Raw genomic sequence first — 13,780 nt, forward strand, 5'->3', positions numbered from 1 at the left:
ACGAAGTTCTCTCCCATCTGACAGAGCTGGACATTTTTAATAATTCCCAGGTATCTGCCGCAGAAAATTAAATTGTTGGTCCCAATTATAATTGCAGTATATTTCACAGTATGTTCAGAAATACTGCAGTACAAAATAGTTCATGGTACCCAGCTCTGACAGAATTTGTTTCTTTTCTCAATTTGACTTCACCTTGCAATACATAATCCAGTTTAACACAACTTATATGTTAAAAGATAGACACCAGAGTGTCATTATTTGTATTTCTACAAGGAACAGTAAAAGACAACACAGTATGTGTCACCATCATCCATCTTGGATTTTCCATCAGGATTCGAACTTGAAATTATTAGAACATTTATTACTAGGACTTTTGCAATTTAATTCTTGTATTATTCTTAGATTATTTTTGGATTTGATTCTTGAAACCGTAAGTGATCCTTTTTTCATTTACATAATTTTCCCAGAGAAATAAATTATTTATTAAATTTTAAAAAGCTTGTTGTTTTCACTCTTTCTGTGTTACTGTTTTTTCGAGCCTAAACACTTAACAGCATGATTGCTTGTTCTATAAAAACATCTTCTGTATGGAGAAAAACTTCAATAGCACATTGGCAGATTTTCATTTCCCTAAATAGAGCCTCATTGATTTGATTTCTTCTGTCCATTTTTGTCCTCAATCTGGTTTCAACTGGACAACCAAAGATCTAAGCATGTTTAACCCTTTACCTCATAGAGCATAGTTACAAAGTGCAGTGCGCTATAAATAGAACACCTGTTACCTATTTGACTCCATATGCATAGGCCTGCCTGTTAACTGTTAAGTAATGTAGTGTATGTTACATTTAACAGCAATTTTAACCATTTTACATTTTGGTACATCTATTATGCAGGGATCGTCCTGGGCTTCGCCAATGTCGCAAATTGCGATTTTTTTTCCTTATTGGCGACAAAAATATCCCATCTGGCGATTTTTTTGGCGACATACTTTTTGGTTATTTAATTTGTACATACAATCAATGATTTGGACTGGATAAATTAAAAGGCAGAACGAAAGGAAGCCACAAACTTGACTAAGCAATGCATTGGAATCAATCTGTTACACAAACGATCCTTTGTTCTTATTGACAACCCCATCTTTACAGTGCATTGTTACATCATAATCTGCTTATGCTGACATCTGGACTGAGTACTGTATGCTGCGATACAGTCAATCATGCTACTGCACTATACCTACAACTGACCGACTTCTGAAGACGCGAATAGAACAGATACAATTAATTGTATGGCTAATCCTTCTGGTTTTTTTTATACATATACCAATACAGTAGTTTTGCTGAACCTTCATAGAAAACTGATAAGCTCTGAAGTACCGACTACTGTGTATAAATACAAAGCAAATGGAAAAAATCTAAATCACAATTACTTCTATCGCCAGTGCAGCATTTTACTCATTGATCTTTTCCTTTTGCCATCAGTCCTGATTTACAGCTGCAGAGACTTAAACTCCGCAACAAGAAATAGCAAAAAAAGAACAGTTTTGCATAATTAATAATAATTATTTATTTCTCAAAATACAGGAGTGAAAGAATCCCTAAATTGGGTGTGAATTTATGCTTATATATACGGTCCAATATTGCCAGGTGTTGACTCGTGTAAGTTTCATTCGTGGGAATGGAGATCCTATTTTTCTTGTCGAGAAAATTTATACAGCATTCAGTGATCATTCTTGGGATTTAGGAAGCAATTTGCTACAAGCTTTATGAAGCTAGCCATGGGGGGTGGGGGGGGGCTGCTGAGAGACTACTGGTGTCACCTGTCAGCACTGATGACTGTGAACGTGGATTCAGTAAGATGAACCTCATAAAAACTGACATCAGAAATAAGCTCTGCATCTCATCTCTCGAGAATTTAATGAGAATCAGCATGTACAGATGTGAAAAATTAGACTTTGAAACTGCATTCAACAAGTGGGCAGCCCTAAAATCGCGATGGATCTTCATGTAACACTGTAACATTTTGTTAATGCTTGTTATAATTAAAGTATTAACTAATCCATCTTTTGTAATTTTCATTGCCTGTTACATTAATAGACTAAATTAACACTTGGAAAAATGTACACTACTTTTTTTGGCGACACTTTTTTGAAAATTGGCGACAAAATATTGAGGTTGGCGATTTTTTTGGCGACAGCTTTTTAAAAGCCAGGACCATCCCTGATTATGTGTGGAAATATTTAAGAGTAAAGTCCGATTGTTATAGCTGTGTAATTACTTTTCACGGAAGAATTTTTTATGTGCTTTAAAATCTTGAGAGAACTTGTTCACCGTCATGTCAGTGAGGCCGCTGACCAACCGTAGCTGCCATTTCTCATACTTGAAATTTTTCGTCTGCGTCTACATCACTAAGTAATCTGAATTTCATAATTTATAAAAACTAATTGCTGCCTACATCAATATCAGAGCCTTTACCTAAGTTATTGTATCTTTCATAGTTGTGATTCTAATCATGAAAACTTTGTACGTACTGAATGAAATCTGCGACCGCCATTTTGGAGAGTGGAGATAACGACCCAGTTACTTTAAATAGCAGATACTGACCAGTGCATAAACAGTGACCGCGTGATCTGTAGTAATTGTCATTCACAGACATGAATGTAGTATCTAATAGGGGTTTTTCCCCAAAGGTGGCGCTATGAAAAACCGGCTTAACATGGCTGATGTTTACAGCAGGCGTCAAAAGGCACTTCCATGCAAATGGAGCAGAGGCACCCAAAGACGCTTGCATGAGGTAAAGGGTTAATTACCATATCAATAACACTGCATAGCCATGTGGTTGCTGTGACAGTGTATACTAGAATTAATACAAGAATGAATTGTTGATTTAGCGGTGTTTATTGATAATTGAATATAGTAGGGTCATAATACATGAGGATTATCATAATCTTCAGGCAACTTAAAATAGTCTTTTTTCTCTTTGCAAAAGCTACAAAATAAAAGCCACCCTGAGTAAATAAGGTCTTGTACACTGACAAAATTTTGTTTCATCTCTCTCTCTCACATACGTATGCTCACATGCATTAACTAAAACGTGATTTTAAGCAATTTATTTTTTATTGCAATTTGATAATGAGATTATTGTTGCTGTAAAAATATCAGTAGCACTTAATTTCTTGACAATGTGGAATCATATCGTTGCATACAATTTACCAATAAATAATACCCATAACTAATACGTATTCAAACCATCTCTCTCTCTCTCTCTCTCTCTCTCTCTCTCTCATAACAACAAAAATCTTTTTGAGTGCTTTTATTTTTATTGTAATTAGATTCTTGAGTTGAGAGCAGAATGGGACAGAAAATATATGTTTGCTTTGTATGTCTGTACCATTAGGTTGTCGAGTAGTGTGTGTTTTGTAGAACTTGTTCAGGTACGATCCCTTTATTTTTCATACATGGTCAGTACCACCAAATGATAATTATTTCTTTTATATTTAATTTTTCGCACACTGAAATTATTAATTCTTTTTTTCGTGTACAAAAAAATTACATGAAATATGGCAGCAAACTTACATCAGGCCATATCTGCATGAAATTGAGAGGAAGAAGGCAAAGGCAGAATACCAAGCTAAATTAAAATAAATTCAGTTTAAAAGTAGAATGCAATTTTCATTTCTTTTCTCAAACAATTTAGACAAGAGGGATCACATGCTACAAAACTATAATTCAATATCAGGGTTAAGATAAAATGAATAAAGAAGAATGAAAAAAAAATGACATTAAGAAGTAAAGATATTTTGATGATAATACCTCTGCCTGGTGGCTAAAGTGTAAATCTGCACCGATGAATCGGCCATACTCTGAATCGGGCCAATTATGAGAACAATCAGTAATGTCAGAAATAATCATTGCCGATGTAAACAAATTTCCAAAATATAAATTCAAGCATAACATTCATCTTGACATATCTTGAATTTTAAATCAAAATTAAATAGTGGAAATTAGGGAATAAACATTTGATTTGGGGATTAATTGTAGGACAACATATTCTTAAAAGTAAATACTTTTTACCACACTTGCTGTAAACTACCGATGATTGCCTGCACACAACAAATTATCAATACCATTCATGCATTCATCCCAGTCACAGCAGCCAACCAGCAAATGAGGCCTGGTGTGGCTCTTGAACTTCCAGCATACACATTAGCAGATAGCTAGTCAGATTAGAAAGATAGTGAAATTTAAAACTACTGCGAAACTATGACTCACTATATTTAATCTGTTATTTAGCCTGTCCTGCAATGCTGCTAATTAAAGAATAGCGGTTGCACGCTAAATGCTGACATACTAATATTATGCAGCATTGATATTGGCATGCCAGCGCCAGCAACATTACCCTTTGATACCCCAGCTGCTAAGCTGCTTCAGCATGCGACTATAAGCTTGGTGCGTGCATCCCTCCAGCCCCATGGACAACTTAGTAGTAACTTACTTGCTTTAAAACATTGTTTCAAGAGTGCAAATCGATTGGATTATTAATACTGACTAGCGATTGTCCACTATTAAATTTACTACGAAGCCTATGCATAATGTCAAACTCGAAACACTCAAGTTTAGCCTGGAATTACTTCAAGCATGCATTTCCAGAGGAGGAAAGGATTCCAAAATCTATACGACATCAATTATTGTCTTACACTTGTGCTGCAAGCACATCGTCGAACATGGCCTGTTTCTGGCAGATAAAAAAGAAAAGGATGCTGTGCAGTTAACCCTAATAGCTGAAGCAAATCCTTGTACTCTGACTAGCCATTTGCATTTGATGACCCGAGAGCTATTTGTTGGCATAAAGCTATTGCATAGCTCATGGCAGTAGATGTGCAATCATTTTCCGTTGTTTAACACATTAACCCCTGGAGGTTTTTGCCATTTTTGCCTGAAAATCGAGTCAGAAACACATTTAGAAAGCTATTTCTGAATAGACTCGAAAACACCAAATCTTCAGTCATCTTTCAATAAAATACTGCCTAGTTGTGGTAGAAACATCATTTTTCATTGGCTATTTGACTCGCGCATGAGCAGAAGCATAAAAGTTGGACTTGTTTTCTTTTTTTTTTGTTTGTTGCTAAACAGAGCCATTATTTTTGTATGGAGACCACTCTTTATTCCAAATGCCCATCTTATCCTACTTTTTGCAAAGGCTCATCTGTCTGTTTACAGTTCATACCGGTGTGGCTCTGGACACAAAATGGGATTCTGAGCACGGGCAAATTTTGCGTTAAAAAAGTTGGGTCCAAAAAATGAGGTTTTTCTATCTGTATTTTGTAGTACAACTAGATATTTCAGATTATTTGGTATCATTGTAGAGCCACATCTGTCTATCTTTCTAAAATACCATCCACTTTAGTGTATCATGCATGACCATGACGCTACAGAGCTCGGCAGTAGGCTACTACCTCCTGCCCCATAAAGTTGTCACTAAGGTTTAATGTGTTAACTCATTCAGCCCCAGACCCGTTATCAGTATCACTGCTGCTATGCCCCAGCAGCGCTAAGCTGTGTCTAGCTGCGTGTGCCCCTGAGTTTTACCTGTTTGAAAATTTTGTAAACATCGTGCACATGCATTCACTCTTACCTTAATTTCTCTGCTTATATCCAATTAAAATCCAAGAAAGTTTCACCATTTATTGCAAATGAATTTGTCTACACAGTGATGTATTTTTTTCCCTATTTGTCCAAGTCTTTCACGACTTATTTATACAGAATTTACAAAATTATGTGCAACGTTTATCCGCAAGAACTCAATCATCAGCGCTGTCAGCATCCTCATCTTCGGACGATTCAATCTCAGAAACTTCTATGTCCGAATCGAAATCTCACAAAATATCCAACTAATGAACATATCTTTCCTCAGCTTGCTCAGTATTTTCAAGATCAAACCCGAGAAACTCCTCATTTTTGCTCTCATCAAAAATCACTCTTACGTCCGCCATCATTTATGATTTTTCATGACCAGAACACGTGTAGTTAAACCGCTTTCAAAACAGGAGCCCTTAGCTTCTGAACAATTCAAATTTCCGCAAATGAAAGTAAAATCATTTCTGATTGGTTTAATAGTTGTTAGTTCTTGGAATAAACCCATTTCTAACCAATCAGAGACGTTGAATCTAACACACATTCATCACGCTTGGAGACGGGATCGGCCATTGAATGCAGTAAAAAAATCACGACTACAGGCGGGATCGGCCATTGAATGCAGAAACCGGATCACGCCTACAGACGGGATCGGGGCTTAAAGGGTTAAGACATTGGATTTCGACCTCTGATGGCCAAGGCACAACCGCACTATAAAATGCCAAGTCGGAAGTACTTTTCCACATCTTTGATACCTAATATGCATAAGGCAATACAAAGCAAGGTGCATGATTTAGTTTCTGCCCAAAACTGACCTTAGTTTAACCTCTGATGCGTGGTCAGACCCATCCATCTGTGTAGCCTCGAGTCTTACGGAACATTGGCTGATGGAAGACTTTCAGTGGAAACAGGTGACTTTAGCAGCAAAGCCTCTAGATGAATCACACACAGGAAAATATCTGGCGAGAAACTGGACAAATTATGCGACAAACACATTTCCAAAACTCATATCCATGTTCTTCTGTGTGATGGAGGTGCAAACATGGTTAAAACAACAAGTCTGGCTGAAATCAATGGCATCAGCTCTGTTTACACACCGCAGCTCATTTTCAGTGATGGCATTCTATCACAACAAGCTGTCAAAGATGTGTTAGCAATTTTGCGATCTATAGTCAGCAAGTTCCGGCACTCCATCCTGGCAGAACAGCAGCTGGAAAATTGGACACTGCCCAAAAGAATCTCATCCAGGATGTCCAGACATGCTGGAAGACTACATACAATATGTCTGTTTCATTATATTAACAAAAAACAAGTCTTGTGGGCTTACGCCTCTCTCTATGACCTGCCCAACCTAACAGCCCAAAAGCGGGTCTTGATTAACAACATTGTGGACACATTAGGCCCTATCATGGACATTACCAAGGAAGTAAATGATAGCCAAACATCAGTATCTGTCATTCTTCCTATGCTGAAAATTTTCCAATTGTTGCTGGCTTAAGAGTGGCCTGGAGCAGAATGCTGATAAGCAGAAGGAACCCCTGATGAAAAAAAGAAAAACTACAACTGAAACAAATGGCACTGGACCATCAACGTCACGTCTTTGGGATTTGTTTTCTGTGGCCTGTGAGGAACCTGTTCGTACTATCAACGAAACAACACATGTGGATGATGCAGTTAATGCGATGCTTTAACTGTATCTGGCCAGCCCTCTGTTGCCACAAAACATATGGTTGGTGGAACACTCAGGTTTCAGTTCCTCGTCTTGACTAAATTAGCTATATGCTATTTGTCTACACCAGCTTAAAGCATTATACCTCACAGGTTTCAGTTCCCCAGACTTGACTAAATTAGCTAGACACTATTTGTCTGCACCAGCTTCAAGCATTCTGAGCATGCAGCAGTTAAGTGGCACAGGCTAGATATTTTCAGATTGCCCTGGATTGTTACTTGGCTAGAATGGAGAAATGTTACTGTCACTTAAATACAACCTACTTCAACTAGGCTTTCAGTATTAGCTGCAGCCAACATAATGATACAGTGACGTCTAACTTAAGTCTTAAAGCATGTGTATAATTAATTTTAATTATTATTGGGCTATCATTATTAATATTTTAGTCATTTATTGAAATATAGTAACGGTGAACTGCATCATTGAATGTAAATTCAAATACTAACTTAATACATTTTCATTCATTTATGTATCATATCTTAGGCTGTATATGGTGAATCATTTAAAAACCCAGCACAGGTTTATTGTTTCACCCCTAGCATTTACTCAAATAAAAATGTCAATTGTTGTTTTATAATTTAATACTAATTATATTCAACGAAAGTTTATTCAGTCCTGATTAATGAATGCCCTGCACCTTAACTATCATCAGGAAACACGTTTACAATAGTAGCCAGGTAGTAAACTGGGTCAAGAAAAGAGCATGCTGAGTCTAATCAAAACATAAGGTCAAACAAATTTGTTTATCAACATGTACTGCTTTCAACAAGACATCACAGTACATGAAATTGAATCTGTATTGTACTGGATCATACCTTTATGTTCATCTCATCCAAAAAATGTCCACGTACTTTAACACTGATTTTGCCGCAAGTACTTCTCGCGGCGTGTAAATAATGGTCTTCCAAAGGATCATGGATGATGATCCAAACAAATTGAACAATTGCCATTAAAAGATACATAGAATAATTTTTTTAATTTTAAAATGACATCTATTACTGAAATAGTCAATGTTGAACACCTACATGACCTGTATGACTTACACCAAGTAAGGGGACGAGCACACTGGAATAGCAAGAACAAGATGCAAGAACTTGTTCTTAGTGTTTGGGCGAAATCCCAGAACAGGTCGCCCACAGACGGCTAAGAAGTCATGAAAAATAACCTTTGATTTTAATTTCTAGCCCATTTATCGATTCTAATTACGAGCTCGCCCCCAATTCTATCAAGAACTTCAAAGAAGAAACATCGAAAACTAGTTACTAATCGAAAAAATGTGCATATTTGTGTCAGCCAATCTTACTGGAAATTATATTAGTTCCTAATCTTTAAATTAAGTTCCAGTTAACAATATTAGGACAATCAGCCGCTAAATGTATCACATACCTCCAGAAATGTACGGTGGTAGTATTAAAACGGTCAGTTAGCACAAAAGTAAATTTGTTTTCATCCCACACGTGCAGAACCGGAAGTGAAGGGTTCAGTCTAACAACCCAGAAGTGATTGCACAACCAGTCGAATTGTCATGTTTTTTTTTCTTGTCAATACAGGATGGATGGGGGAGGGCAACCACCTAGTGAATTAAATCAAATTTTATCCCCCGGCAAAACCCCGCCCCCTGACATCGTTCCTATAGGAGACCATGGATCTTCCAAGGAAACTGACTGCGATGGCATGATACAAAAAGACAGAATTCCTTTAGAAGTGAAGAAAGAAACTGACCAGGAGGGGAAAATCCCGGAAGAGAAACTCTGTGGTTGGCTATATCATCGATCTCGTGGTATACTAACAGTTTCTTTGAAAGTTTTAAATAATGAAGAAAGTGCATCTGCTTCATTTACTTTAGACCAAAAATTTCCGAAAAAATGGTTTCATTTTTTTTTTCCCCCCCAAGAACTCCATCATCTGGTACAGGCCTTTGAATTTCAGTCTTTTGAGGAAATTATTTTAACAGCACATTAAATAAATGTTTCTTTAATGTAGGCCTACTTTATCAGTGAACTAAGTTGTCCTCATATCCAACAATGATTGGACTAAATTATTTTACCAAACTGCAGAGATGTCATTTGTTCCATTTTCACTGTAACCTTATCTTAAATTATTTCTTGTACACATAAAATTTAAAGACAGGTCTCCAATAAGCTGAATTGAATTGTTATTATCTGATTTGTTTTTTGTGTTCCTGGGTCTGCAGGAAACCAAAGTTTTTTTCAGCTCTCTGTTATTTACTAAATCAGTTACTAAAATACTTTGGGAGTACATATGCTATTGGGTATTCATGCTCAGAATTGATTTTTTGTCAAGCCCATGTTAGTTAGAGGTATGATATAGTGGTAACTTTACAGGCAATGATATCATCATAAACAGACTGTTTAGATTTGGGTTAGAGTTTTTCATTTGCATATCTTACCTAAATTCTTTAATAGATTTTCATCATACTTGTCATGATGCTTCATTTTCAGCATGATTATTTGCCCTTTTGCCTTAAGGTCAGTTTCAAAGTCTTCAAAATTTGGGATATTGTAGGTCAAATATGGAGAAAAACGTAATTTTTTTAAGCTTTTGGTAATAAATTGTGATAAAAAGACAAGTAAAGATCTTTCATTTTCCTTTTCCCATAATTTACAAATGAGGAAAGACATTATAAATAATGGAAATCTACCTATTACAATGTGTCAGACCAAAAAGAATTATGATTAAGCAATACTGCAGATTATCTTTTTGTTTGATAATTATCAGGAGATACAGATGCTTCCCAATAATGTCACTAGCAGATGATATTCTACTCATTTTACTTGGATGATGGGCAACCTGGCACTTTTTCCTATATGCAATCACCCAAATTTACCATTTAAAAAGGCAAACTGAAGCAAAATCAACTTATAAATCACAACTATAGATACATACAAAGCCTGATTTGCGTTCTGTTTATATATGTAATTTTCGTAAAAGTATCTTTAGATTCAATGAATTGATTTCAACTTCCAAAAATCATATAAACTAAACAGTTAATCTGCCAGCAGACCACAAATATGGCTGCTGATGAAATCATTCAGGAACTATCTATAGAGAGATAAAATAGTTGAAAGAGAAAAATAAAAGTGTTGAAAAATAAATCTCCACCTTTAATACTTTACATCAATTTGAATTTTGTACAGATAGCTTTGTTTTAAACCTTTGGTTAATATTATTTATTATGTTGAAATATAAGAAGCAAATTAATTTGCTGCAATTATTAGGAAGAATGTGGCAAATATTATGTTAGGAGATAAGAAGTTACATTAAATGGGAAGGTGTCCATCTTGTAGCATTTCAAAGAACAACAAATATTTCCAATGAGTTGATAATTTTGATTGAAATATTGATCTGATCCTATAATTTTGACCAAAATATTGATCTGATCTTTTTATGCTCAATGTTGTTAAACTAAATATATATAAAAAAATTGGAAACTATGCAAAGTTTGTACTTATATGTTTTAATGTACTTTGTTTTAGTAACTCTTTTGAATAATCATCATAGTTTGTTTTATTTTTATTTTTCTGGAATTCCTGGTACACCTCACATTTACCATGTTCTTTACTAAACGTTTAGTAATAGACATGATCTTTTCGACAACTTAGAATGTTCTACAATGAACATTAGAGCCTCATTGTGGTACTAGGCTTATTTTCATCTTGCAGCTGTCATACCTCAAAAACACTTTCATAAACGTTTGGGATATTACTTTCAGTTTGTTTGAAGACTTATGTAATATAGAACAAATTTATTAGAATAAATTATAACAAATATGAACAGAAAACCATATTAACTCAAAAAATTTTGAACAGGAAACCATATTAACTTAATTAAGTATGCATGATTTAAAAGCAGAAAATAAAATATGAAAAAATACAGAGACTTTAGGAATACCAATTCATTAAAAAAACAATTGTTTTTTTATTCATAAATTTGTCATTATCATTTGCTAAATATTTCCATGGCAGGTTTCAAACTGAATCGTCAGCGCTGGTGTGTGTATGGGGAGGATACTTGCAAGCTTTACTATTACAGACATCCAAATGATCTTCTTCCTGTGGGAGAAATTAATATTGCTAATGCTGCCTTCTACTTTGATGCATCCAATACTGAGCGGCCAGGCCTGTTTGAAATCAGGTAATTAATATTATTTACACTGGAATGACACTATTCATATTTTCTACCTCATTGCTAATGAAGTTAGTTTGTGTGTTTGTCGATTCATTTGTTTATTTTGTTATGCTCTCAGTATCTTGTACCATGTGTTACCAGTGCATATGATAACTGGTACTGCTTCAATGGAGTAACTCAGCCATACCAAAAGTGTGTCACATTTTTTAGAGTTTTAATGCTTGAGTGACATTTGTATTTTCATCTATTTATTTATTATGTCCTCAAGATCTGCAAACCTAATACACTGATATCTCACTATAGCACCCATGGATATCCTGCAGACCAACTTGTAATGAGGTTATGATCCCATTTTGTCTTACAGAAAATGCAAAGAATAGGCTCCAGTTTATTGGATTTAAATAAAATCATGATACAAATTGGTAAATGAAACCTTGATATGTGACTAACTTTATAGTCAGAAATGGTCTGGAAATTGGAATCAGTATCATGAATCAGCATCATGACATTTACAACTTTTTATAAGAAGTAATTTATTTGGTTAAAATTTCTTGATTAAAAGAAAAATCTCAGTTGTCTGCAGATACCAACATATGATACAATTTTGATCAATTAAATTGTTAGTAATGCCTTCTGGTGGCAACTCTTTAACAAATAAATACCAGTTAAACAAGTTTTGTCAACTTAAATTCCTGTTTTATTTTTATCTTTTAGTTCAGTTTCATTATGATCATCATGAATGTGGTGTTCTTTTTTATTAAAACATGGAAATGTCACTCAGCTATTGCAACAATGACAATGAGTGGTATCTTTGAAAAAGTATCAGCTGTTTTTATCTCCAATTTGTAGAAGTGTTGCTTGCATTGTTACAATAAATTAAAAGTGGAACTTCATTATATCAGCATGTTAATTAGTCATTTTTGTCAATTCAAGTATTGGGTAATGTTGGTAGAATAAATATTTTGAAAGGCGTGCAATCCTACCTTATTAAGACCTAATGGTGTTAAGTCAACTTACTTCAATCAGCGTTATGAAATTTGCAACTATTAAGAAGTAAAACAATTTTTTAAAAATCTCTTTATAAAGAAAGATTCTCAGTACACTGTTATAACAATATAAAATGACATTTCAATCATTTAAAATGTTAGCAATGACTTCTAGTGTCAACACTTTAAAAAAACAAATACAGGTTTTGAAAGTTTACTTGGTTTCAGCATGATCATCATAAATGCAGTATGTCATCTATTATTCAAATGTCAAAAATGCCATCACAATGATGCCTGCAATAATTTTCATCAAAACCTTATTAATTACTTGTAAATATTTTTGAATTGTTACATTCAATTCAAAGTTTACCTGCAATGAAATATCAAATTAATTAGTTTTCTTTTATCAAATCAAGTAATTGGGGTAGAATAAATTTTTTTAAATTGATGTAAATCCTACTTCTGTAAGCATTCATAGTCTGTTAATTGAATTCATTTCAATTAGTTAACCAATCACAGAGAACTCTGTAATTTCATGGAACATAGTTAAAGTGTCTAACATTGATCCTTGTTCTATCCAACTTATTCACAAATTTGATGAACTATAGCAAAGGAAGCAAGCGAAAGGTGTATTAAATGCATGATATGTTTAGTTTCACAAACAGAAATCATTATGGAGAAGTGAGTTCCAATGTTTATAGTGAACTTAACATTCCTGAACTGGCATTCAGAGGTTTTCTCTAGGATGAGCAGAGATTTTGCTGTAACTTGCAGTGAAATCTTGGCATTAGTATTTTACTAACATAGCAATAAAAAAATTGAGTTTCTGTGTTCCATTTTCTCTAAATAATTGTCATTCTTTTTGGAAATAAAGAATATTCTAACTCTACAGTAACATTAGAATGTATCCAAATTAACATGCAAAACAGTGACACAGTACTCATTGTAACACTGGTACATATGATGTGCATGGAAACTACCAGGGGAAATGCTTAAGACGATGATTCAGAGATTAAATGTATTGAAAATAAAGGTAAATTAGAAAGAAAAGTAAAGGATTTCATTAGCAAAAGTTATTTATTTACAGTTATTCCGAGTGGAATTATTAAATAACTATACAACCACTTAACCTGCCCCACACACACACACACCATGCACAATCATTATTCATTCCTATTGAAATTTATTCAGAGGTCCCTTGGTTCCCTCAGTAAATCAGACCCTTGCTTATGCCATGGTCTTTGTTTTTGGACATGAAATTGTTCATGGTGAGGAGCAAATCTAGA

At 34.6% G+C, this 13,780-nt stretch overlaps 2 protein-coding genes across 2 annotated transcripts in view; one reads left to right on the forward strand and one right to left on the reverse strand.

Moving 5' to 3' along the window:
• Positions 1 to 8,865, reverse strand: part of LOC149807312 (HEAT repeat-containing protein 1-like) — a 178,280-nt gene extending 169,415 nt beyond the window's left edge. Inside the window, exon 1 of the mRNA XM_089965190.1 lies at positions 8,746 to 8,865. The gene's annotated coding sequence lies outside the window, so the exon portion shown is untranslated. The remainder of the gene's footprint in view (positions 1 to 8,745) is intronic.
• Positions 8,866 to 8,910: 45 nt separating this feature from the next.
• LOC149807313 (TBC1 domain family member 2B-like) overlaps positions 8,911 to 13,780 on the forward strand; it is an 86,967-nt gene continuing 82,097 nt past the window's right edge. The window contains exons 1-2 of the mRNA XM_089965204.1: positions 8,911 to 9,139; positions 11,346 to 11,514. Of these exons, the coding sequence (XP_089821330.1) occupies positions 8,911 to 9,139; positions 11,346 to 11,514 (398 nt within the window). The remainder of the gene's footprint in view (positions 9,140 to 11,345; positions 11,515 to 13,780) is intronic.

Source organism: Sinohyriopsis cumingii, chromosome 1 (assembly GCF_028554795.1).
Source record: "Sinohyriopsis cumingii isolate HCF-2022 chromosome 1, ASM2855479v2, whole genome shotgun sequence".
Classification (NCBI taxonomy): domain Eukaryota; kingdom Metazoa; phylum Mollusca; class Bivalvia; order Unionida; family Unionidae; genus Sinohyriopsis; species Sinohyriopsis cumingii.